At 26.8% G+C, this 25820-nt stretch overlaps 1 protein-coding gene and 1 long non-coding RNA gene across 5 annotated transcripts in view; one reads left to right on the top strand and one right to left on the bottom strand.

Moving 5' to 3' along the window:
- Positions 1-25820, top strand: part of LOC148231219 (atrial natriuretic peptide receptor 1) — a 115050-nt gene that overhangs the window by 34426 nt on the left and 54804 nt on the right. For all 4 annotated transcript variants that reach the window (XM_088195941.1, XM_088195942.1, XM_088195940.1 and 1 more), the window contains exon 2: positions 10467-11169. In XM_088195941.1, the coding sequence (XP_088052067.1) occupies positions 10485-11169 (685 nt within the window). In that variant the 5' untranslated portion in view covers positions 10467-10484. The remainder of the gene's footprint in view (positions 1-10466; positions 11170-25820) is intronic.
- On the bottom strand, positions 3699-5559 carry LOC148231220 (uncharacterized). The gene is made up of 2 exons (XR_015810939.1): positions 4484-5559; positions 3699-4055 (listed from the first exon to the last, which is right to left on the bottom strand). It is a non-coding gene; the product is annotated as an uncharacterized LOC148231220 (long non-coding RNA).

The raw sequence follows: 25820 nt of genomic DNA on the forward strand, positions 1-25820 counted from the left end.
GCCGCTATAAATAAATTATAATATTTTTTTGGCTTTGATTTCATATTGTATTTATAATAAAATTATGTTTTTGGAGCTGAAAAAAATATGTGGGATGGTGCTCATATATTTTGAGTGTGCAATACAATTGATATTTTTTATAATGCTGTTTTAAGATTTAGTAACCCTAATGGATGTGACTTCGTAGCCAGTAAAACGCAGGTGGAATCTGGTTAAAGTTATATTAAATTATATTTACATATGGCGAGACGTTATCTCCAAACAATAGTGGAGAAGCTGGCGGAGGGATGATGTCGATAAAAAAACATATATATGTATGTTTTTGAATAAACTTTTAAGAAACCAACTAACGTTGGTCAGATTTGTAATAAAAAAAAAACAAATATCTTTACCGATATATGTATTTAATTTAATTTTGCAAAATATTGATTAATCGATTTGGTATTTATTCGATTTTTTATAATTCTTAATTATTTTTTATTTGATAAAACTGTTTTTATACGTACTTGTAACAACAAAAAAATTTATATAATAAGTTCTAATGAGTCCTGTGGAATATTTGGCAGAGTTTTAATAACATGGCAAGATTTAAAGCTATGAATTTTGCATTTGCTTAACTATATCAAATAGTGGCTGATTTTTGTAATCAGTCACTATTTTATTGTATATGTACGAGCCAAAGATATGTAGTTTTTAGTTTCTTGTAACATAAATCGATTTAAGTGTCTTTATTCAATAACTGCTGTAAATTTATATTTTAGATATTTATTTAAATAGCTTTTAACTTATTTCATCAAGGTATATATTTTATACTATTATTTTTTGTTGATTATGAAAGAAATAAGATAGTCAGTATTTTTTTAGTCTGAGAAAAGTTATTGTAAAGTCATATATTATATGTATATAATAATAATCCATGGTTTATCGACACAGATTTTCGTTAAAGTGTTTTATTTGCTCTTTTAAAGCATTGTACAGTTTTATTTCACACAACTAACTTTATAAAAAATCACGAAACTAAACTCTATTTTCTTAAGTAAAACATAACGACTTATGACATTCATCTTAGTGTATTAAATTTATTTCAATATTTTAGACTGAGACTAGAAAGCACAGTACAAAAAAGTGATCATTTATGGAACTTATTGGGTTGTAACATACTATATTCAATTAGGTTTTTCAGTGATTTTTAAATCATTGAAGGTAAAGTAGGATTTTTTATTTTACATATAGCTAAAAGATAATTTTTTTCTTACAGTTATGTTAGCTAAAGACTAATACAAGTTGTTTTGGCAAGAGTTTAAATTTGGTAAATTTATTAAGAGGGTTTTAAAAAGATTTAAGCAAATTTTAGTATTATGGTCAAGGTCTGGATTATATGTTGGATGAAATAGGCAAAATCATTCCAATGAAACGTGTAGTTAAATTGTAAAGGTGGAACACTGTCTCTTGGTCAATTGTGAGCTGTATTAGAATCGATGGTTTTGTTTGTTTACGAATTGTACTTTAAAATGATTTATTCCCCAATATATTGCTATATTATGACAGTGTGTACTCATATATTTTTATCCCCGTTGATGAGTTATTGTAGGAAAAATTTGTTTTCATTTTAATCCTAAGCAGAAATTTCATATTTTTTTAGCACACAAATATTGCGCTTCTTGTTTATTATAAGCTGTTAATAAAATTCCTTGTTAAATTAGATTATCAGATAACCATTCAGGAATTGTCGTAAAAATCTTATTTTAATGGTACAGTTAAATTTAACGCGCATCTGAAAATATGTTAGTATAGGTATTTGAACGCCATATGAACTATCTGAGGGGATAACGAGAGCGAGCGGAGAAACATTTGCAATTCATTGTTGTCAATACAAAGAATTCGTCCCTTTTTACAATAAATTGTAACGAGGAATGAAAAGTGGATTTTTTACGATAATGTGTGTAACTTTTCGAATCAAATGCTTATTTCAACCCCTAAGCCACTGTAACACTTTAAAAAGTTTTTCTGTACTTTTGGTGTGATGTATGCAAAATAATTCATAATGAACATAAAATAATAAAAAAAGAAGTATAGTCTTGTGGATTTATTAGTAATATAAAAAAGCTTGTTTTATTACAAAGTAATAGATTGTATAACAAATTAGATGGGGTGAGACACTATATTTGAAAGCTTTCTTTATCCATGGTCGGGTATCTGTGTTACTATTGCATCTTGTAGTTGTGATATATGAGTATATTTATAGAAATTTTGTGAGGCATGAATTGCTAAATAATGTATTTCTACAAGATAGATTGACTCGATATATATTATAATACAAAGATAAATGTCTCTACAATCGTATTATAGTAATCTTTGTTACCATGTATTACCATGATGAGAAGAATATAGGTATCAATCTGTATTCAAAAACCTCTTACATGTTCGGTCATAAGTATATTTCATTATCAATAACTTTGTTTATGGTCACTGACGCTCGGACATATTAAAAACATTAAATAATTTATTATTATGCTTATCAAAACTTTTATCTCATATTTTATTATATAACTGTGTGACCTTTATTTTGTCCGATGTAGAATTTTCCCATGTTCCGTATTAAAAAAAGCAACATGCAGCATATCACCATGTATGCATTATCAGTTGATTAATATTAATAAAATATATCTTTATTGCAATTTTTACCTTGATACGCCATAGGTAAACGTTTCTTAGTCGATAGTCAAAGTAATGACTACTTATTTTTGCATTGTTGCTATATATAGAACACGATAAGATTATGCATGTGATAAATTAATATTAACAGTAAAAGAATTTATCATGTGAATTTAATTAAGATTTGTTAATCGATTGCTTATTAGAAATGTCCTTAAAATCTATAACGAATATTAAACATATTTGTCTGGTACAATAGCAAAAGTTTTCATTCTGTTACGGGAGTTCGAAATGGAAAACTTTTCCATTTCACCGTCGATTTGACTAGCTCTGTTGTTTTGTTCTGCGTGGGTTATTAAAATATTATTAATTGAAACATTTAATGTTAAAGGTCAACATTCATATGGGTTAACCAGAAGTATTATACTTTGTACAAGGATTATTAATTATTGTTTGTTTGTGATTTATACAGATTTAATAAAGACTCTTTTGTATTTATTTTTAAAACAAAAATGACACAAAAAATATATATGATATGACTTATGGATAGATTAAAGCAAGTTTTTAATAAAAATAGTTTTTAAGAAATTTATGTAAATCAATAACTCAAATTTATGAAAGAAACTAAAGTGAAAAATTAATTTTTCGTGCAGAAACATGCTGTAAAACATCCCACGCGACACCACGATATGCGGTCTAATTTGCGTCATATAATATCGCATTTTTTAGAACATTGTTATCTATAAGTTTCATACTTAATAAATCCCACATATGTTTAAAAATACGAAAATAAATAATTATTGAAAATATATGTATTAAATAAATAATATCGAACTTGATACGATTTGTCTGAGAAAAGAGTTTTAATCGTTGACAGTATATGTGATTTACAACTAAAAGTTTTTCAATATATTATGTCACAAAATAAAGAAAATAAAAGTATCCACCATGTTAATTTAGTATTCATCAAAGTTCGATTAATTTATATAAAATATATTTATAACAACTAACGAATCAGTAAGACTACTAAAAAAAATCATTTTGAGATTCTTGCAAAATAAATTATGAAGTTTTAGATATACAGCTTACAATGGTTACTAAATATATATTATATTTTAGGCGAATTTTTTTATTAGAATTTATTACAATTGCGATAGACGATAAATGGCGAGATTTTTTCTTTGAGTGGTGGTGGAGAAGCTGGCGTGGGGATGATGTCCGTGGGAGGTCCTCAAAGGTCTTGAAGGTGACGTGGGAGCGACAGTATAGCGGAGGATGACTCATATGCTATTGCGGTGCTTGTGTGGATGTGAGCGTATATGACAGTATGTTGTCCACGCGAAGCGAGCGTTTTCTGATCACTCCGAGTATCTGCTTGTGACTGCCTTCTCTTTAAGTGTCTAGGCTAAAAAGCTTGCTGACTAATCACAATCATACGGTGATTAATCAGACAATAGATGTACTCGTTTCTTAGAACAGCGAAATATATTTACACCTTGATGGGCATTGCCCAAGGTCGTTTATTGCAATCCGGTGATTTATTATATCCATGACCGTTTCGCAATAATGAAATTTTCTTTCAATGATGGAGAATATTTACTGTTTGATTTTTTCTGGTCGTTACGAGGGCTTTTGTGTGATCCATCCTTTACGCTATTGTCATGTTTTCTTGTTGATGGATGATCATTTTGGTCACAGTATATTAACGTGAGTTTTGAGAATACCCCTTCAAACTGTGTGTTGTCGCCACATAATAATCCGGGTTACAAAGTTTAAAAAATCGGTTATCGAATTATACAAATTTAGTGACAATACTGTTTTTTAAGACCGTTAGGTTTTATTAATAACTCATAACTATTTAAAACTATAGATCATATATTATTTTTAATTTTTTTTGCATACATTTTGACTTGTGTCGAAGTAAAAAACAATGACTGTGTGTGAACATATCTTAGTTAATGGTTAACCTTTTTAAATCAGTTGATTCATTGATACACGATGTTTATTGATTCAGAAGTCTCACTAGAAACAGCCTACAAAGGTTGAATGATTTGTTGTGAGGCATTGAAATCTTACGTTCATAATAAGAAAATTGATCTTTGTTAATTAACTACGTATTTCACATCATAGTTATTAAGTTTATGTAGCAAACAACAGAAGCAAACTAAGTTAATGATAGCTCAAATCAACAGTAAGCATGTAAAGTTTAAGTTAGTTCTTTTTTCTACAACACTTACACATTCAATATTAATTCTGGCTATTTATGATAAAATCATAATATCAATGTAATGTTATTAAAATAATACATCAGAATTTTAATTTTAAACTCTCCCTTACTGCCGGTTTCATCTAACTAAAGTTAGTACATATAAAACAACCTATATAATAGTTACGCAAGTGGTTTCGAACAATAGTATATAGTCCTCTATAAAGCAAAAAAGTCTGGGAAAATATGAATGAACTTTCAGTTTTCCATCCACACCATTACACAGATTTAACTTCAAAATATCTCCCTCATTTACATGTTCCTGTCATCATTCACCCCGCTCCCAACCACCGCCGAGACACACATAATACGATAATAATGGATCACATTAGCAGTTAAGCACACATGAGCTAAGTTTCATAAAACCAAGATGAACACTGACACTTGAATGATGCCTGAGCCGTGACCGGATTCTGACGCGTTCGTTTTCGTTACACTTTTCGCTGTCATGGACGTAACACTATGCACGCGCAACCACATACGTACTGCACGCCTTGAACCGATTCACGGTCATTTTGTTGTGCTGTATGTGTTTATAAATAAATAAACTGTGCGCGATTAGATTAGTATTATGAATCGGCCCACGCCTCCTAAGACGGTCAAGGCGAGCCACACAGATAGTAGATCGATAAAAAAAATAATTAAAAGCTAACGACATCATTCGGTTGCGGTCAAAATTAATTAATATTGTGTTGATGAAAAATATAATTGAAGTGGTTCTAGTATGAGATACTTATGTGTGTGTGTGTGAGGATGTGTTTTGTATCCAAATACCCGGTTTTCTAGTATTTTTCCAGCAATTAGCCAGGTACCCGGTCTGGCTCCGGGTAATTTTTGTTCATTATTATACACTGACACAGAGTTATAATTTATATTATAAACGTACGTCTATATATAATATTATAAACTAAAATATTTGAATTTAGTATTTTTCTCAAATAGTATTTAATTATATAAACAAAAGAAACGTTTGAATAAAAAATTTAAACATATATATTTATTTGATCGAAATATTTATGAACATACATTTCGTTCTAAATAATGATAGATATAAAAAACAATAATATTATACATTTATATTTTAATACATATATAAGACTTTATGTATGTATTAAAATAATAATGTATAATGTCATATTTTTATTATTAATTTTTAATGCAAGCTCCTAATTAAAAAAAATATTTTATAAATTATTTCTGTTTCTAATAATAATCAACAAGTAAAATGGTTATAGTAGATTACGATAATCTACCTTTTAGTAGCTATCTACTTATGTAAAGTGATTAGATGCTACTTATATTCTCGTAGACAATTCTCATTTCTTGATCTTATGTACTAGTGTGTTGTAGCGACCCGATGGTGATATATGTACCGTGTATCGTCGTCGTTCAACGATATATTATATGCACAATATTCTAGTAATTTATTAATAAAAATTATAATTCATATTCTTGATAAAATTTCATGCAATATTCAGTAATAAGTAGTAAAAGATATATATATAAAATCAACAAACATTATAAAACAGATTAGGCAAATATGAATTAAAATTGTATACATAAGAAATACTGTGCATGTGTTTTTAATATTAAATAGCAAACATAGTAACATACTGTGACGTAACTTTAATTCAATTAGGAAATCTTAATTAAGAGATACTCTCGCTTCGCGCTTTCGATTTTGTGTCAAGTCTCTTACGCTTGTAATTTTTAAATAACTTCTAGTTAAAACACATTTCGTTCATGCTTATAATTATAGCTTCTAGTGGTTGAATATTGAAAGGACAAGCCTGTTATATTTTTTTTATTATTTTTAATATTGAAAGGATCAGTGTGGATAGTGTGTTTAATCAACTATTAAGCGTGCCGCATATCGCCGTAGTTAGACGACGAGGAATATTTTTGTTATTAAATATATATTTTTATTGTTTAGTTATGGGTATATGTTTAAGTTATTTTGGTTAGAGAGGTATTAAAAAATATGTATTACTCAAAACTGACATTAAATTTCAATAAAATATTAACATTTACAAAAAAAATATCTAGTGGTATTAAAAACGAAAAAGTTTAGCTATATTTTTTACAGCATTTTAATATATGTATAATAAAGGATTGATTTGTATTAAAATATATAATATTTTATATAAAATAATTGCTATCAACACTTTATTTATATTATATTTTATCATACGTAAATAATATTTTAATCTTTAAAGCGTTTTAAATCAATCGTTAATTGTATTCTTGACAAATGTTTTCACTTAAAACGGACAATACGAAGTTTTGCGTATAAATGGAAAGTTATCACGGAACAAAACGACACACCCCAGTTAATCCTTACAAAACTTTTCCACTAATTTTCCTCCAGGAAACGACGGCTTTAACGGAAGATGTTCAAAATTTAATTAATTGTAAACTTTTCGCGAATTGAAACAGTCTTGTGTAACGATGAAACACACTCTAGCACACCTCGCGTTATATTACATAAAAAATCCAAAAGCAAAAATGGTAAATCTATTTCCAAAAAGCGTACGCAGTATGCTAATACGGCCCAAGAAAATTGTGCTTCGCGTTCGCATCACAAAATTTTAATATGAGAGGTACGAAAATTTCCGACAATACAAAAAAAAAAGTTCAGCCGTCGAATGTTTTTTTGTTCAACGCATGCATATGACAATGAGAAAGCTCAAAATACATATTTTTATACCTGGAAATTTAGCCGGACTATAATATCGCTTTTTAATTTATAAAAGTGTATTATTTAAATACTTTATATATATTGATTTTGTCTATATAACAATATGTGTATTGTGAAAATATGTATTTATATTAGCATACGATTAATATAAATATTTTAGGCATTTATGATAATCAAATATAAATTATGAAAAGAGCATAAAGTAGCTTATGAATATTTGATACTGTTATAAAATCATGTTAAAATTATTCTCACGAGGCCAAGCTCTCCCGCATTATTACTTTTTAAATTTAATGTTACTGTGGGATAATATATTATTTTTGATAACAATGTGATAAGTAAAATTTTATATGTTTTAAATTAATTAAATAATTTTTATTTATCAAAAACTCAGGTTTAATTGTAATTTAAATTACATTAAAAATAATAAAAGTCGGTATAAAAATAATTCAATATGTTTCTTAAAAAATATTATTATATTTTTCTGAAAGATCTGTTGAACGAATGATGGATTATCAATTATTTACCAAATAAATTGAATTCTAGTTTATTTGTTAAAGATACGCAAAGATTTACACTAAGATGGAATAATTCAATTTGTATCATAATTCTGATTTTATAAATATATTCAATTAACCATCGTCGTTTTTCGTAGAACAGATAAAATAATTTTATTATGTACATATGTTATTTATATATAATATATGTACATATACATAAACATTTGTTTTAATTAACATATGCCAAATTAAAGAAAGACTAAAAAATAGGAAAATTTGCGTGGCTTGCCTTATTTATTTTTTCTTTTTTCTTGATGACGTTTCGACTTCCGAAGTTAGATCATCATCTTTGGCGTAGTCTAAATCTTATATCGGCCATCGCAGATTTTTCATGATTATATTATTCATGTTATAAAATCATTGATAATATACTAAATATATATATTAGAAAAAATGTTTAGTGTGGTTTAGTTTCAGTAAAAAAATTTTAAGCTACAAGTCACATGTAGCATAAGAAACTTTACATATTAAAAATATAACGTATATTGTAGAACAACACGTAATAAGAAAATTGTTTTATTGCTGCCACGCGAAATCCAATCCACGCGATTTCTTCGAAATCCATAAATAGTTAAAACAAACCCCATTAAAATAATTAGAAATGTTATAGCAAACTGGGATTATATGGGATCACTCTTCGCGTGGAATGCGATTCTCATACTATAGTCACTACCATCGTTCTTTTTACAACGGAATATAATATTGTTATGTATCTTTTTTGTATTACTACAGCTTAGAAATAGAAGTTCGTTATTGTCGTATACTAAAATGCAGCACTGCGTCACGTATTCTTAAAATTATTTAAGTTATTTATTTAGATGGCTATTAATTTAAGCCTGTGAAAGTGGAAAGCAGTTGCCTTTCTCGGTCTTTTAAGAGTTGTCTTTACCTAGCCTGCTTGGTGCAAGTTTGGCTAAACTCTTGTTTATTTAAAGTTGAAAGCAAATTTTAATTAAAAAAGTACATTCCTGGTAGAAGTGCATTTAGTACATTCAAGCTTATATAGCTCTTTAAATTACGGGAAGTTAACGTCTTTTTTAGTTTTTTTCTAGATAATTATTGATGAATTGTTTGTTATTGTATTACAAACATTTTATTCACAAAAGTCAGTAAGATTGGCGATCGTGTAATAATATAGAATGTAAAGGATTCTGTAAATTTGGCGGAGACACGTAGTGCATTTATTTGTATTTGGCACCGACCATTCGGCTTTGTTCAGATCGAATTTAAGTGCTTATAAAAATGCTTTGTAAAAGTATACGATAATTTGTGTAAAATTGAGAAAATAATTTCGTTCTTTGATATTAAAAAATACATGGAGCAATTATTTTTAAAAGCTTTTAACAAGTCTTTCTGTCTAGTTTTACAACCGTTGTCAATTAGTGGTTTTTACATATCAAATTGCACTTTATATGTGCATACATATGTTAAAAATTAATTTAAAATTGAAATGATGTACAATATATATGTATGTACTATAGATTTATTTATGTATAATATATATAAATATAAATTTATTATTAATATTGTTATCCATCTCAATTATTTTAAAAAGTTTTGGGACTATGATAACCAAACTTATATATTTTTAATGAGCTTTTTTATTCAATATTGTAATACTATTTTTTTATCCAATATAATTTCATAAATATAACTTATTATAATATAAATTATTATATAAAAATAATACATAATCGATTTTTACCAAATTTATTTAAAACATAATTATTTACATAACGCTAAAAAAATTTTGGTATATGTGGATAAATTCATTCAGTTATTTTTAAATATGTCACTAATAAAATTCCACTGAGTCGATCGATTTAAATATTTTTATTGACGATAACTTTTATACAAAATAAAAGTATTCGCTTTGTCATTAGTTTATATAAAATTGAGTTATTATAGCACGAATATGCTTATCATTTTTTTAAATTTAACTGATTCTTATATGTAGTTGGTTTAATTTAAATATAATTTGTATGCTTATCTTTGTATTCGTATGTGTATAATATGAATACAGAATCACACTGTTATAGAGCTAGATAAAAGCTTCCTTAAACAAGATTTTCTCGAAACTAGTGGGATATAAAACGTGACGAAGGAAATTATCGCTCATGTTTGCAACTACGAGATTTTCCACTCTCGGAGAAGATATACTCCGTTGATTATATTTATAAGTCGACAAAATATAAACTTCCAAATCCCCTATGTACACACACTTGCTTTTAAATGATTTGATAGAGCCTTATCGCCAAACGTTTTTAATATTTATTTATGTGTATAGGTGAATTTCTTTTAAAAAATGGATGAATCTAACAACAAGGAAACGATGCCGTGGCAGTCCATTTGCAATAGACATCCTAAAAGTGTTCGACTCAAAATGTATCAAGACTATTCGTGTATGAAAAGACGTCCCCTGTGCCAAAGTGATACCAAAAATGTGTCAAGTAACAACAAAAAACTAATGTACAAATTCGACAACAACAAACGAAAATTTTCTATGATACTCTACCTCTTGCTAGCTCATTGGACTTGCTCTACTATGGGTACAGATAATAAAGTGGATTTAGAATATACGGTAGAAAATTTAGTTAAACGAATGCGGTTGTCTGACAACGTACCGTCTGATGTGTTACTCAATCAAACTTTATTCGAGGCCGAGAGCGAAAATTACTCCATAATCGATTCCGATACGCCTTTAAAGCTAGTTAACCTCACCGAACAATTGCGCCCTTTGGATCCGTACAGATTTAGGAAGAAAATTTTGAAATTGGCTGTGATATTGCCGATGCGAAACGATAGAAGCACTTCTGAGTTTACACTAAGGAAAGTCTTGCCGCTGATTGACATGGCTTCAAAAGCTGTGACCCACCACCATAGAGGACATCTGCCGGGCTGGAAGCTTATTGTCAATTATAGAGACTCGAATTGTTCATCAACCGACGGACCCTTGGCCGCCTTTGAATTCTATATTAAAGGATTAGTAGGTAAGTCCTTAGATTCTGACTAATGAGATACCTTTGATTCGAATCGAATATATTCCACCATGAACTTCGACATTTAATATTTTCAGAAAAGTATATTTATGTGAAAGCTTTTATCAATAACACGAGGAAAACACGAAAAACTTTTCAATGCGACATACATATATTGATGAGGGTTATTGGTGGAAAATATTCGTATTTTTCTTGACACGTGACACGAAAATGGTAATAGAGCTTTGATCTTCGATTTAATATAATATGTGACAATTTAACACGTTTTCCTCCGTAAGATCTATATCTATAAAGATATGTTTGAAAATATGTATGCTTTAAATGCATTTCTTGAAGGTTTCTACTTTCAGAAAGTCGTTTCTTTAGAGTGACTTGAGAATCCTCTATAGTGTCGTTACTCGAGTCGTTTGCTGAGTATCCTTTTTATTTAACGACGTATGTAATGTGTGTGTAAAACGTTGAATATTATAGTTATTTACGTAATAAATATTTATGATGGTTTCCGCGATAGCTACCCAGGAAAATTTCTAGAGGAAATTGCATTCGGTGATGTTTATTTATTTCCCGACGACGACACTCGTAACGGGTTTAATTAGCTTTTATTTAATAAAAAACTTTACAGCTGAGCTTACAGTCAAATTAAATTACTTGTTTTTTAGTTCAGCTAATTGCTGAAACGTGCTTTGGGAGCATCTTCCGTATTACATCAAACTTTATATATTTGTTTGCTATAAACGAAAACTTAAAATTATTAATTTAATTAACAAGCTTTGTATAATATGATTATTGCTTCACAAGATATGTTAACTAAGAAGATAATTAATACTACAATTATTACAATTATTTTTTTCTTAACTGTTAATTAAATAGCATTATATAATATTTTAATAGACAAAAACAATAAACATTTATTTTAAACTCATTTTAGTAAAAATCTCTGTAGTAATATTTACAAAAAAATATATAATATGTATATAGAGATGTTAAAAGTCTATATTTGTTCAACAATATATGTAGGATTCAATTTAATAGCATTGTCCTTTATCTTTTCCTGATATCATTAGTAAATTTTTAATAAAAAAAAAACGTATAAGAAATTAAAAATCGTGGTTTAAAAATAATATTGTAGTTTTTCTTACAAAAAAATTATTAGATTTTTTAAACATAAATTAAAAAATTATAATTAAATAAAAGACAGATTAAATTAGCATATAATTTCACATACAAATTAGTTAACGTGAAAAATGATATCAAAGTTAATCCTACATATATTTTTGCACAAATATAGACTGTTAACATCCCTTTAATTTTTTTTGTTAATATGTCCACAGATTAGTTATTAAAATCAAAATAAAAAAATCAGCTTAAAATAAATGTTTAATGTATTTTGTCTATTAAAATATTGTATAATGATATGTAATAAACAGTAAAAAAATAATTTATAACTCATACGTCTAACTGTCTATTTAACATTAATTGTATTAATAGTAATATTAATTATATCCTTAGTTAGCATTTCTTGTGAAGCAATAATGATATTATAGTAAGTTTGTTAATTAAATAAATAATTTTAAGTTATCGCTTATAACAAAAAACACAATAAAAACGATAGGATAAAAATTTGTTATCAAATACATTTTTTTATTATAATTTAAGCTAGTATTGAATTTTTCTGGCAATTTAAATAAACATAACAATTTTTTTTTCTGCAAAAAAAATGTTAAAAAACATTTTTTGTAATTTTAAAATATAAATGATCGTAATCTACAGAATGAAAATACGTATAAAAAAATGTATTATTATACTACGTATTATAATTTATGATAAAAAAAAAACAATTAAAATATTGTTCTAAAAATATTTTAAAGCAAAATCGACGGTAACAAAATAATTTTACAATAATAAAAAAACACTTTTTTGTAAAAAAAAGTTATTTTTAAAATTGATAATTTTGCTTTAAATTTATTAATAAATATAAAAAAATATTTGTATTAAACGTATAATAATTAATAATAATAAAATTACCGTTTTATTGTTTTAGCAATTTTTTTAAAAAATAATGAATTTAAATGAAAAAATTAAAAAAAAAATCAATGCTTAAAAAATTATGTAGAATATTAATTTTTTTAGAGCTTTCAAAATGTAATGTATTCAAATTTATTAAATAAACCAATACTTGAATACATGTATTATTATATTAAGTTTTACAATGATATAAGTAACATGTAATTAAAAATGATATTCTTGAACGAAATCGATCAAATAAAAAAATCCATTTTTTGGAAAAAAAATAAAATATGTACAAATAATATTAAATTCTATATCATAAAAATGTAAATATTTTTGTACTTCCAATGGTATTATTAATTAGTAAAAAATGTTTTTTTTATTAATTTATACCATTATATACTAGTATTTTAAAACTATATTTATAGCTTAAACTACATTAAACAAAATCTGTTATATAAAAAAGTAGAGCTTTTAGAATTTACAAAAACAAAATCTATTCATTATTCTTACCTTTTAATAAAGTATTAATATACTACTTATTAAAATCGACATTGATATTAGTAACGTGTATTTAAAAAATATTTCTTGATTTTTCATAAATTTTGCTAAAATTTTATTATTGGTTATATACATAGTTTTACATAGAAAGCAATATTTTGAATTGTTATTGTAATATATTTTATTGTTAAAAAACTGTTACGCAGCACACGTATCTGTTAAAAATGATAAAATATTTTTTCACGGTAAGCTTTAAATGTTATTACAAATCTGATTTAATTACACGTTACTATTAATAATATTAATTATGATACGAAGTATAAATATATTTTTCAATAATTTCCATATCATTATTTCCTTAATACTATTTTTTTTGCGTTAGTAAAAAATGATATTCTATTATATTTGAACAACATTAATATTCTAGGAAAGCAATTAATAACACAATTACAGCAATACATTTTTTACAATAATTAATGTAGCTATTTTAATTGTTAAGGTCTAAAGCTAGAAACTTACATTTAAATATATTTATTAATAAACTAAGTATTAAAATCAATCATGATAATAGTAGTGTTGATTAATTAAAATATTTATTATGGAATATTTTAATTGATCCAAGTAATAAGTAAAAAATATTTTAAAACAATGATTTTTTGAAAGTAAAATTCATTTTATCTAAAAGAGTAAAATAATATCATTTTTTGTTGCAATATTTTTATTTGCATCTAAAAAATAATGAAATTTAATTACGCATAGTTTGTAGCTATAAAACAATTATGAAGCCTATAAATACAGAAAATTATAAATTTTATTAAAAAATAGTAGATTTGTTTATAGCGATACAAAAAATTCCATTAGTTTTAAAAATAAGCATATATTTTGTAATTTATTGCTTTATTTAATTTAAAAAATTAACCATTTTCTTAAACACATTAAACGTATAATTTATCATAACAGTTAGGTTATCTAATCTTTGTGTTTTTTGTTATACAGTTTAATGTAATAAACTTTCTCTTGATATTAAAAGTTACGATAACATTTTCTGAAATTTGAATATTAGGTATTATATAATACAAAAGAAAAATCAATTTTAATTTTTATTGCTTTGTCAAATAACATTGAACATAATTCTTTGAACCAAATTATAAAAAGCTCTCAGTCAATTATATATTTTCAAAGTAAAAAAGACTCATTGAAGCATAATAGATGTCGACTAAAGAAAATTAATGTATTTATTTTATTCAATATAATATTTTAATTTATAAAGGAGAATTAATGTATCATAAAAAAACTTTGTTATGCCATCGTAATAAAAACACGACCTTTATGGTATATATTTTCCCGAAAAAATAAACCCTAGCATATTTTCCGAGAAGACCGTTTACGCTTTAAGCCAGTGAGGTCAGATAAAAACGGACGTCCGGTAAAAATTAATCCGAGTAATTTTCCAAAGGATTATGCTTACATATATAGCGGTCGTATGTTGCCGTTGTTAGCTGCAAACATATTTTTTTCTTTAACCATAATTATATCTCATGTTTTTTCTGGAAGAAAAAGTACACCGTAACCAAAAGCGTATCGTATAAAATCGAATCTGGGTAATTCGATTTTTCGAATACGGGTCTTTGAATTACCAAATAATATATTGATGTAGAGTGCTTGAATGATTTTTATCTTGATTGTATTATATGACTATGTAGTGTTTATAAATTGGTTTAACGCTTGTTTATAACAAATAACACCGAATAAATCACATCATAAAAAAATATGCATAACATTAATAATAATTTGGTAAATGCAAAGGAATTTATAGAGCACCCTATATACAGATACAATGACATAATTTCACGCTTCATGCTTTAGAAATATTACATCCCAGTGGGTTTAGTGCCAATCAAAAAAAAATTCAATACAGATGTAATCCTAAGATCATGAAAGAGATCTAACAAAATCCTTCAGGACATCGTTATCAATTCCTTAGCGGCAAAATTCATCAAAAATACTGTAAATATCCATGAAACAATATGGATATACTCGTAGTGGTTCTTAAAGAAGCGTCGTATAAACCTTGAAGAATAAACTAAGATGGCGTTATCTTAACGACCGCAGAGGCGTAATCCGGAATCGTTATAAAACCTGGATAATGTTCTGTCTGGATTTAATTGACCGTCTCTGGATTTAATCAAAGTTAAATTCTATCAACATTATTATTGTGTGAATCACAGGTTGAAATGACGGTTCAAGGACCTGCTAATTAAAGAAGAGCTCAACCACAGATCGATTAACTCGATTGTATTGATTGAATTTTGTTCATTAGAATTTTAACCTCTCAAAAATAGTACTATTGCTATATATTTATTTTTCATTTATTTGAGTAGTAAATATACATTTGTGAACTATGAATAAATATATTCTGATTTTTTATTGATAGTAATCTTTTCACTAAATTTGACGATTGGAGTGAAAAGATTGCTTAGCTAGCAGCTTTCATCTGAATTTATTTTTTTAATCGACTTGGTGACAGCTTTACTGGTGACAATGTTTTGTCTAATCATAGATAATATTCCATTTGCAATTATTTAAGTATAAAGTATGTATTATGTTACGAGTATAAATTTAAAAATCATGTCGATAGAATTCGCTATTAATAGAGGTATACACTGATTATACGATTCAATGATATGTATTTGTCAGTTAGCTGCATAATAATTGACTGTGTTGGGCCAACAATGAATAACCATCTTAATGTGCCAGAGAGAAATTTTTAGCGTCATATCCTCAATTTTTTCTGGCGCTTCGTTCAAATATCGTGTGTAAATAAAAAAGATAAATTAGTAAGAGAGAGGAATCGTATATGTAAATTACTTTCAATAGAGTAAAAAATAAATCTCAAAAGTAAGAAATAATGAAATTTTTATGTGACATGAAATTATACTCCTGAACCTAAAAATAAATAATTAAAATCAGTTAAAACTAGTTTCATAATACATTAAAAAAAATTAGCAACGTAACATACTTCTCTCGATGCCGGAATTCAAGTAGACGTCGTGTATACAGATTTTGAGAAAGCCTTTGACAAAGTTTGTCATAGGTTATTATTAAAAAAATTGTCGAACCTCGGTTGCTCGGATAATTTAAATCGGTTATTCTCGAGTTATTTAAGCAATCGTAGACAGTTTGTAGCCTATGGTGGCCGATTGTCAAAAGAATATTTTACCCCTTCGGGGGTTCCTCAAGGATCCAATCTGGGACCTCTGCTTTTTGTGTTATTTATTAATGACATAAATACAGCAATTAAAAATTCCAGTTTTCTTCTGTACGCAGATGATTTAAAATTATATAAATGCATTCGATCTGTTGCGGACTCCTTCTCTCTACAAAGTGATTTAGACTCTCTGTGGAGATGGGCTTCCGTTAACCGTCTGCCCTTTAGTGTCGGAAAGTGCCATACTGTGTCATTTTCTCGATCCCGTTCGCCATCAGCTTATTTCTACCATCTCGGTGGTAACATTTTGAGTAGAGAAACTTCCATTAAAGATCTCGGAATCACTTTCGAGAGCAAATGGAGGTTCTCTCTACACATACACGACGTCTGTGATAAATCTTCCAAGATGCTCGGCTTTGTTATGAGGAATGCCTTTCACTTTGACGATCCGTCAGTTATTCGCATCCTCTATGACACCTTAGTTCGTAGCATTCTTGAATCGGGATCTATAATTTGGAATCCCCGAATAGCCAAATATTCCCTTTTAGTAGAAAAAATTCAAAAAAGGTATTTAAGATACCTTTACAAAAGGACATTTGGTTATTATCCGTTCTTATATCCCAGCGCCTTTCTTTTAGGAGCGTTGGGATATGATTCGCTGAATTCTCGCAGAAAGCTGTATGTCGCTAAGCATTTTTTCAAACTACTAAAAGGTCCTGTCGACAATCCAGCTATTCTCGAGGAATTCCAGTTTTGGGTTCCGGAACATTTTCGAGAATCACGATCGAGACCTCTTTTGATGGCAGTTAGGGCTAGGACATCCGCACTTGCCGACTCGCCTATAGCTGTGGCCATACGGGTCCTTAATACGCTGGCATTTAAAATTGATTTATTTAATGTTAGCTACGAGGATCTGATCCGGTTTATATCTTTTAATTTTAATATTTTATAATTTTTTTTGTTATGTTTAAGTATTGTTATATTTATTTATATATATACGTTTTTTTTATGTTTTATAAATTTATAATTTGCTTTCGACCATCGTGGCGCATTGGGGTAACCTGTTAGGCCACGATGGTCTTAATTTAATCGAAAAAATAAAAAAATAAAATAAAAAAAATATCATAAACTTATTTTGTGTATTATTTTTTAATTTTGATATTATACTTCTTAAATATTTAAAATGATTAAAATAGCATTTCATGAGTATAATTACCGACGTTTTCTTTAATGAGAATAACAAATAATGTATTACGAATTCATTAGTTTATTGATAAAATATCATTGCACAATTTAATATTTTTATTACTGTTAACATTATAGAGGTTCATTAAAAGAGCTACGTTTCATCTTTGTTTTTTAATGATTTCGGTAAATTAAAAATAGATTTTTAGCAAAATTTATGTAATTTAATATAAGTTTTAAATTCATAACTTTATATTATGTAGTTAAAAAATGTTTAAAGATAAATAGAGCTTATTTAACTCACTATAATTTAATGTTTTTTTAAAACCGTATTTAGTGATTTTATTATCATGTTTTTTGAAATATTATTAATGTTAAATATAGTTATAGAAAAAATAAGTTAATAGAAAGATTCTGATATATTTTTTAGAGGACATACAATTTAAATTTCAGTGATTTGTTTACTGGGTTTTATATATACATATATATTTTTTTTATAATACCAAATAAAATAATAATGTAAAATATGTAGAAAAAATAATCCGTAAATGTGGTCTTAAAGCATAATTATAATTATAATTACGCAATTTATATTTGATAACATATATTGATTTTTTAAAGAGAAAGTAAGAGAGTAAATATATAGGGCTATGTTAAGTAAACATGTAGTAAAACATAATATGTCCAAAAATAATTTAAATTTTAAATTACATAAGTATGTCTATTTTATTAATGGGAATGTCGAAAAAAATAAACCATATATTTCTTTTTAAATAACATTCAATTGAATTTCATTGAACATTTCCTTAAATATTGTAAAGAAATTTTTAGACATTCCCATTAATAAAACGAACATCCGTTTTAGTATGTTTACTAATAAGTTACGTAATTTAAAATTTAACATATGCTTATCTATATGTGATATTTTACTATTTTAACGTTACACGAATTATTAAACGTAACATTCAAAGTCGGTCGACGTTTCATTATGAATTCTTGGAATATTACAAATGTCTGCAGACGTAACACGATCAACCCAGAGATACTCAGTTAATATACAACCGTTTTTAAATGTAACATTCGCTTTATGCCGAGTATTGTTTGAGTAATATAATTTCAACTCTGAAAATTATGCTACGCCAGTGTTTTGATTCAAGTTTCAATCAATCCCGGCTGTGTCTAAACCATTGTTCAAAATTAACTGATGCGCGGCTAAATTACAGTTAACGTTTTCCATCCGAAGGCTTTATTGCGTTAAACCCATAGACAAAAGATTTAAACAGGCACGTTCCTTGTGTTTATTACGCGAGTGTCTCGCTTTCGTGCGCTTGCGATTTACTGCCGTCGGAAAACTGGCGTGATGATATTATTTTTTCTCTGTCTAAAGCAGTGATTCGCAATGTAGAAACTGCGGTGGTATGAAGTGCTTAATATGTCACAAAGGGTGTGTTACTGAATAAGCTTGAGAAAAATATGTGGCTAAAGAAAAGGTTAAAAAGCGTCGTATTATATAAAGATGAAACTTTTTTATACGTCTGCTGTATCAATTTGAGCTTTTGCTATACTTGTAATATAATATAAGCTAGTATATGTACTGTTACTTTAATTTTAAAATAATGGTTTATAGTACAAAATTAAATATTATTTTTAATAATGCAATCAAGCAGTGAGAACATAAAAAAAATCTCTAATGATGTTTTACTTTTATTTAATATAATTAATTAAACATGATGTAATTTGCATAAAAACATTTGTAAATTAAGTTGTACTTGGTTTTAAAATATTTTAAAGTAAATTATACTAGTTTTACAAGTTATCGGTGTATTCATAGCGTTTTTAATGACCTGAGCGTCATATTTCAGTCCACACTATCAAATTCCTGTTAAAAGTCAATGAATAAATAATGTAGCTTGATATTATATTTACGTGACATTTCTAATAACATATATTTGCTCTATAATAGATTTATATGAATAAAAACAACGTTGATACTCACTTCAGCATATTGTGGATCACTGTTAAAAATACTTAATTTGTATTGAATACGGTAATCCCCTTAGAGTTGTAATATTTTATTTTTTAATATATTTTCAGTATTCAAGCATTATCCCTTCATTCCAATCATTGCATAAATTGCATTGAATTTAAATGATATTTTAACGAATACTTTGAAAAAATAAAAATACGTCTCGAAAGTAGGGAGATGCTCAGTATTTTTTATAATAATAAAAGCGAGATCTCGTAAGCAGGAATTTCAATAATAAAAAACTACTTTTAGTTTGGAAAGGCGAAACATAAAAAACATTTTATTCTTATAATAATACTATTGTTATTTCACCCTTCGGTTACCAATCACCAAAATGACCATTTGAACAGTTTCATCCTGTTTATGTTTTAGGTGCTTGAGACTTTTTTATTCCTTGTAAATTTGCATGTCTGCGGTGTGATATAATTCAATATGATCTTAGCATAGTTATTATATTTTTATTATCTGTTTTTTCAATCCATAAAAAATCTTATTTTTGCTTGGGTTATCAAGTGTTAACTTGTTTTTTTATTATTTTATTACAAAAAGTAATACCAACGATAAAAAAAGTAAGCTTAAGTAATAACGAAAAGCTTATAAAATCTGAAAAATTATAATATTTTTTTTATGGCAAAGAATTTCAGCATGGTTTTAAATATGCGTAACAAAATGCTTTAATATACTATTTACTTACAGACTTGAGAATGTGTGTATATTTTATTAGTTTAGGCATCATAATTAAATTTGTTTCCTAATTAAAAAAATCTCTTTGAATAGAGTGTCAAATATATCTATATATTTTTGCTGACATTTCATTAAAGAACCAGTTTTTTTGCTAAGGGCATCTTCAACTGTTTGATTGATTTATGAAGGATCAGTTGAATTATATGTTAGCAAAAAAATATATGTATATAAAAAACTACATATTAGGTTCTATCAACATTAAATTACGGTACATAAAAAAGGTATTAAATGGTATAAGTAAATCCTATTAAATCAATGGCTATTTTATTGAAGAATGAGTATGAAACTAGTTGCATTTATAAATGAACACTTTCAACATTATGTGTTTTAAAGCTATTCCAAAGATAATAAACCCACATTCTGATTTAATTGGTTAATTTATATATGTATTTTAAACTTATAAATAATAAAATTTAAGTAATTATTTTGATTAATCAAGTTTGAAATATTAATGAAGGTTAATTGTAAATTGTAGTTAATATTATATAATAATAAAGATTGTCTAGTGGGTTTGAAATAAAATATTTGATAATCAAAATGTGATTATTTAAAAAAACCACGAACTTAATACATTTTGAAATCGATACGAAAGTACTTTAGCTTTACCTGGTATTTTCCTCAATGTTATTAAAGCTTTACTCTAACTAAAAGTTTTAATATTATTAGGCATATTTAAATCTCGTTTTGAAGTTGAAAGGAGATTTTATTGATTTATTAAAACTTTTAATTAAAAATATTATAGAAGTTAATTACACACAATGTGTAATTAAAATGTGTCAAAAATGCGATTTTTTATTCTGAGCTTATTAAGCGTAGATATTTTATTTCTGGAAGGATTTCGTGTAATTTAAAGTAGCATAATAAATTTAGGTGTCAGAGGCTATCAAATTGAACTTTGCCCCCTTAACAGCAGTATCGCGAATTAAAACACGAAAGATCGTATTTCTCAGAAGAAGACGCGAAAATCATTTCAATTTATTTCCAGCAGTAAAAAAACATGTAGATTGCTTCGTGAAACGTCTTTCTGCCTCTCTCAAACGTATATTTGTATATGGTATTACCAAGTTTTAATTAAAAATCTTCAAATATCATCTTGTATAGTCATTAAAAAAAATATTTTTGACAAAGTCATTCTTGACAAAGTATAGATCAAATTAAATTTGTGGAATGCGGAGTGTCGTTTTCTGTGTTTTTAATAAAGTTTTTTATCAAAACAAATAATCAATTCCATGGTATATGATCCCTTGCGAATGGTTTAAATTAACTGTACGCACAATACTAATAAAGTACAGGTAATTATGAAGTTTATCGCTGGAAGTTTCCGAGTTGGGAAGAGTTTGTGCCTCCGAGCGTGTGATAATTTTCGATATAGCCAGGCTTATATGGTAATAAACATGTAAATTTCAGTCTATCGCATGTGCTTACTAGTTTAATAAGTAATATATAAATAAATCATTTTCATAAAAATATAACGAATACAATAAATTATATTTTGGGTTAAAGTCAAAGGGATGTGACATTGAAATTAAAATTGACGCCAAAAAACTGGTAACAGTTTATTTTATATACATTTATAATATACCACATATATATAAAGATAGATTGCGCTGAAATATATAACGCTGGCGTGTCGAGTTGTATTATTAACGGTTGTGATTTCGTGGAGCAGCTGATATGTTCTCGTGATGATGCAGATTGGGTCTCGTGTCGTGTCATAATGCTGATTTGAAACATCTTTGGCGATTTTACACAATTTTGTTTCAAGAAAATTTAATTGAAAAAAATATAATATTTTCAAGCAACATATTATACAAAATTAGTGAAATTCCATCACTAAAATTTTAAAGTATTGAACTATTATTATTTCTTAAAAAGCTAGCGACACAGTATAATAAACTTTAACTTTGTTTATATGATATTATATGAAAATTTTCTCTAACTTCAATAAAGTTATATAACATTCCTAGTAAATTAAAATTTATTATGTATACTACTATATATTTTATACAAGAGCTATTACTAATTAAAATTATAGCTATTTAATATACACATTTATGGTAAATACACCCAGATATTGCGCTTCATATAGATTACTCAATTACCATGAACTTGCCGTTAATTATTGGCAAAATAGTGGCATCAAAACTGATTATCTATACCACTCCATAATAAAATTATAACGCGTATTATATGGTCAGTATTGAACGCTCATATATTACTTACATACATACATAACGTAGCCACATGGTCAGCTGCAAATTGATTACTTAATTTGTTTGCAAACTCACTGAAGCACCTATAACCACAGAGATAAGAGGATTGAAATTTGTTAACGATTTGTTAACAAAGGTGGCTAGTTTTAAAAATGTAGCACGAATTTAACGTTACATTTAAGGGCTAAAGAAATAATGATTCGGAAGTTGCATCCTATGGTTTCAATCTTAACTCTTTATGAGTTCATAAACCAGTAGTTTAACCCGTCGCTGCGGCATGCGCCACGGCACAGTAAAAATCATTGCAGTTGGAGCGAAAGTGGGCCTAATAGTTTTAAAAAAATTAACTTAATTTTTACATAATAAGATATTTGCAATATCTTATTATGTAAAAATTAAGCTATTTTAACATGCATTAATATTTCATTCAAAGTCTTAAGGTGATAGTGTAGCGTGATTTTAAACTAATATTCTTCAACATGAGCTTTTAAAATTCTATAAGATACTATCAACAGATACTATTACTATTTAAAAGCAGTAAGAAGACACCACTGGATACACCCCTTAGGAGATGTGGTTATTAATGTGAATTACGCACATCTAAAACCACACACGTGCAAGTGACGTGGGTATCCATTACCGTTTATAGTGTTTGACGTATATTACGTTTACATATTTATTAGGAGTAGAAAACTAAAGTCTTTACTATTAAAAATATATATAAATCTTAAAGAAAAATAGTGGCCCAGTCTAGTTTATCGTTGTCTTTTATTATATATTCGGCAATTTGAAGAAACAATATAAATATAAGTATAATTTGGTTTTTGTAAAGTGTTTTTTTTAAATACTAATTTAATATATATTTACTGAAATAGTTGTCTTTTAACTAATTAACTAATAGCGAATAGCATTTATATCACTTTTTTTATAAAAACATCTTTATATTAAGAAACTTGAGAGACATTAAACAATTTTATGATATAAATAACACTAGTAGTAATATATATAGAAAATGAAAACAAGTATTTAGTTTCCACTTTCAATCTACTTGCTGTTGCCAAAAAGTGCAGCTTTTGCTTTGGTTAATTCATACTGTTTCAATTTATCCATTTTTTAATTTTTGCAATAGAGACAAGTATAAAATATATGTAACTCATTAGGCTAAAAAATATAAGTTAACTTTAAGGATTGTAAGAAATCATAAATATTTACAAAATCATTGCGTTTTGAAAATTTGATTAGTTTTAAATTGAACGAAATTCATAAACCAAGTAATTTTATATGTTGTTATGTTCATAAATTATTACATACATATATGCAAAATTAATTAGTTAGTTTATAAATTATTACCCATATGCAAAATTAATTAATTCCCAAACATATTTAGGCTACCGCCCTCTTTATAGATATAAATATGCTTAGCGCCCCCTAAAAATCTACTTTTTCGAGTAAACAAACATACATATACAGTTTCAATTTAATATGTATCTATACTATACCTGTATCCTAAAATATATCTAGTATATATTGATTTATAAGACGTAGTTTATGTGCTCGCAAATTATTCTTTAAATAACTTTTTTCAAAAGCACAAACCATATAAAATGGAATCATCCAACTTTTTTATATTTTTGTTCGGAAATTTTCGGTCAGTGAAAAGTTTTTTTTCACATTGTATCAATCAAAAATATACTTACATTTTAATTATTATTTCCGCTATGCGATTTCTTCTTATCTAATTATGCATTATATTACAATAGTCAAGAAAATTGTGAACAATTTTTTGTCATTCAAATTCATCTGACCTGAAAGTTTCTAGGAAAGCATGCATACTTTTAAGCATCTGGCACGGACTCGCCCTTTTTATCCAGCAGTTGTAAAACACTTATAAAATATCCGTTCAATTTTTGATTTATAATTTATTACAATATCAAAAATACACATCAATTTTTTGCTCTACTTTGATCAGATTCGCGATTAACTATTTGCTGTTGGCTTATTTTTTTTGTGGCAACACTGAACTCCCGTTACACTTAATACGACGAATACAATTAAATTAAAATATTAATATTATATTAAATATTAATTCTTCAAATCATTTTTAAAATATATATAATTTAGGAAACTGTCAGATCTTTGAATAATACACGTAAACAAAGGAAATATATTTAATTATAATAATAAAATTCAAAATTGAATTTTATCGATTGATTTCCGAGCTACCGATGCATTCTGTTGTTTCGACCAATGAAAAATAAGCATTCGAATATAAAACAAGATGGCCGACCGTCACGTGACAACAGTTTTAAATAATTATTATTTATTATATTTTGTTTCGCGAAAATAATTTTCATTAATTCGTCATGTGCGTTCTTCTTTTTGACTGAATATAAATAATCAGATTGCAAATTAACTAGGTATGTTATAACTATGTTAATTAAATATATACATAACGTGTTTAAGGATTATAAGAATACATTTTTTAAACTAGATAAGCAATCATAAAACAATCTTCGTTATGAAATCTTCAAATTTTGAATTCCCGTCGACGGGCTCCGAGGCCGAAAAGTGAGTTTTTCTTTTTAAAATACATCAACATTATCATTGCTTCCGATTTAATGGACAATGACTAAATATAATTACTCGGAACATGAAATATATCCGTAGTATGTATGAGAATTGAAAGTTAATGTCGATCAAACCATATTTTTTTATCTATTGATATTTGGCAGAACATCTTTCACTTTGATCGCGTGAC

The sequence above is a fragment of the Plectrocnemia conspersa genome, unplaced genomic scaffold, assembly GCF_051122295.1.
Source record: "Plectrocnemia conspersa isolate PC_06_02 unplaced genomic scaffold, ASM5112229v1 ptg000010l, whole genome shotgun sequence".
Lineage (NCBI taxonomy): Eukaryota > Metazoa > Arthropoda > Insecta > Trichoptera > Polycentropodidae > Plectrocnemia > Plectrocnemia conspersa.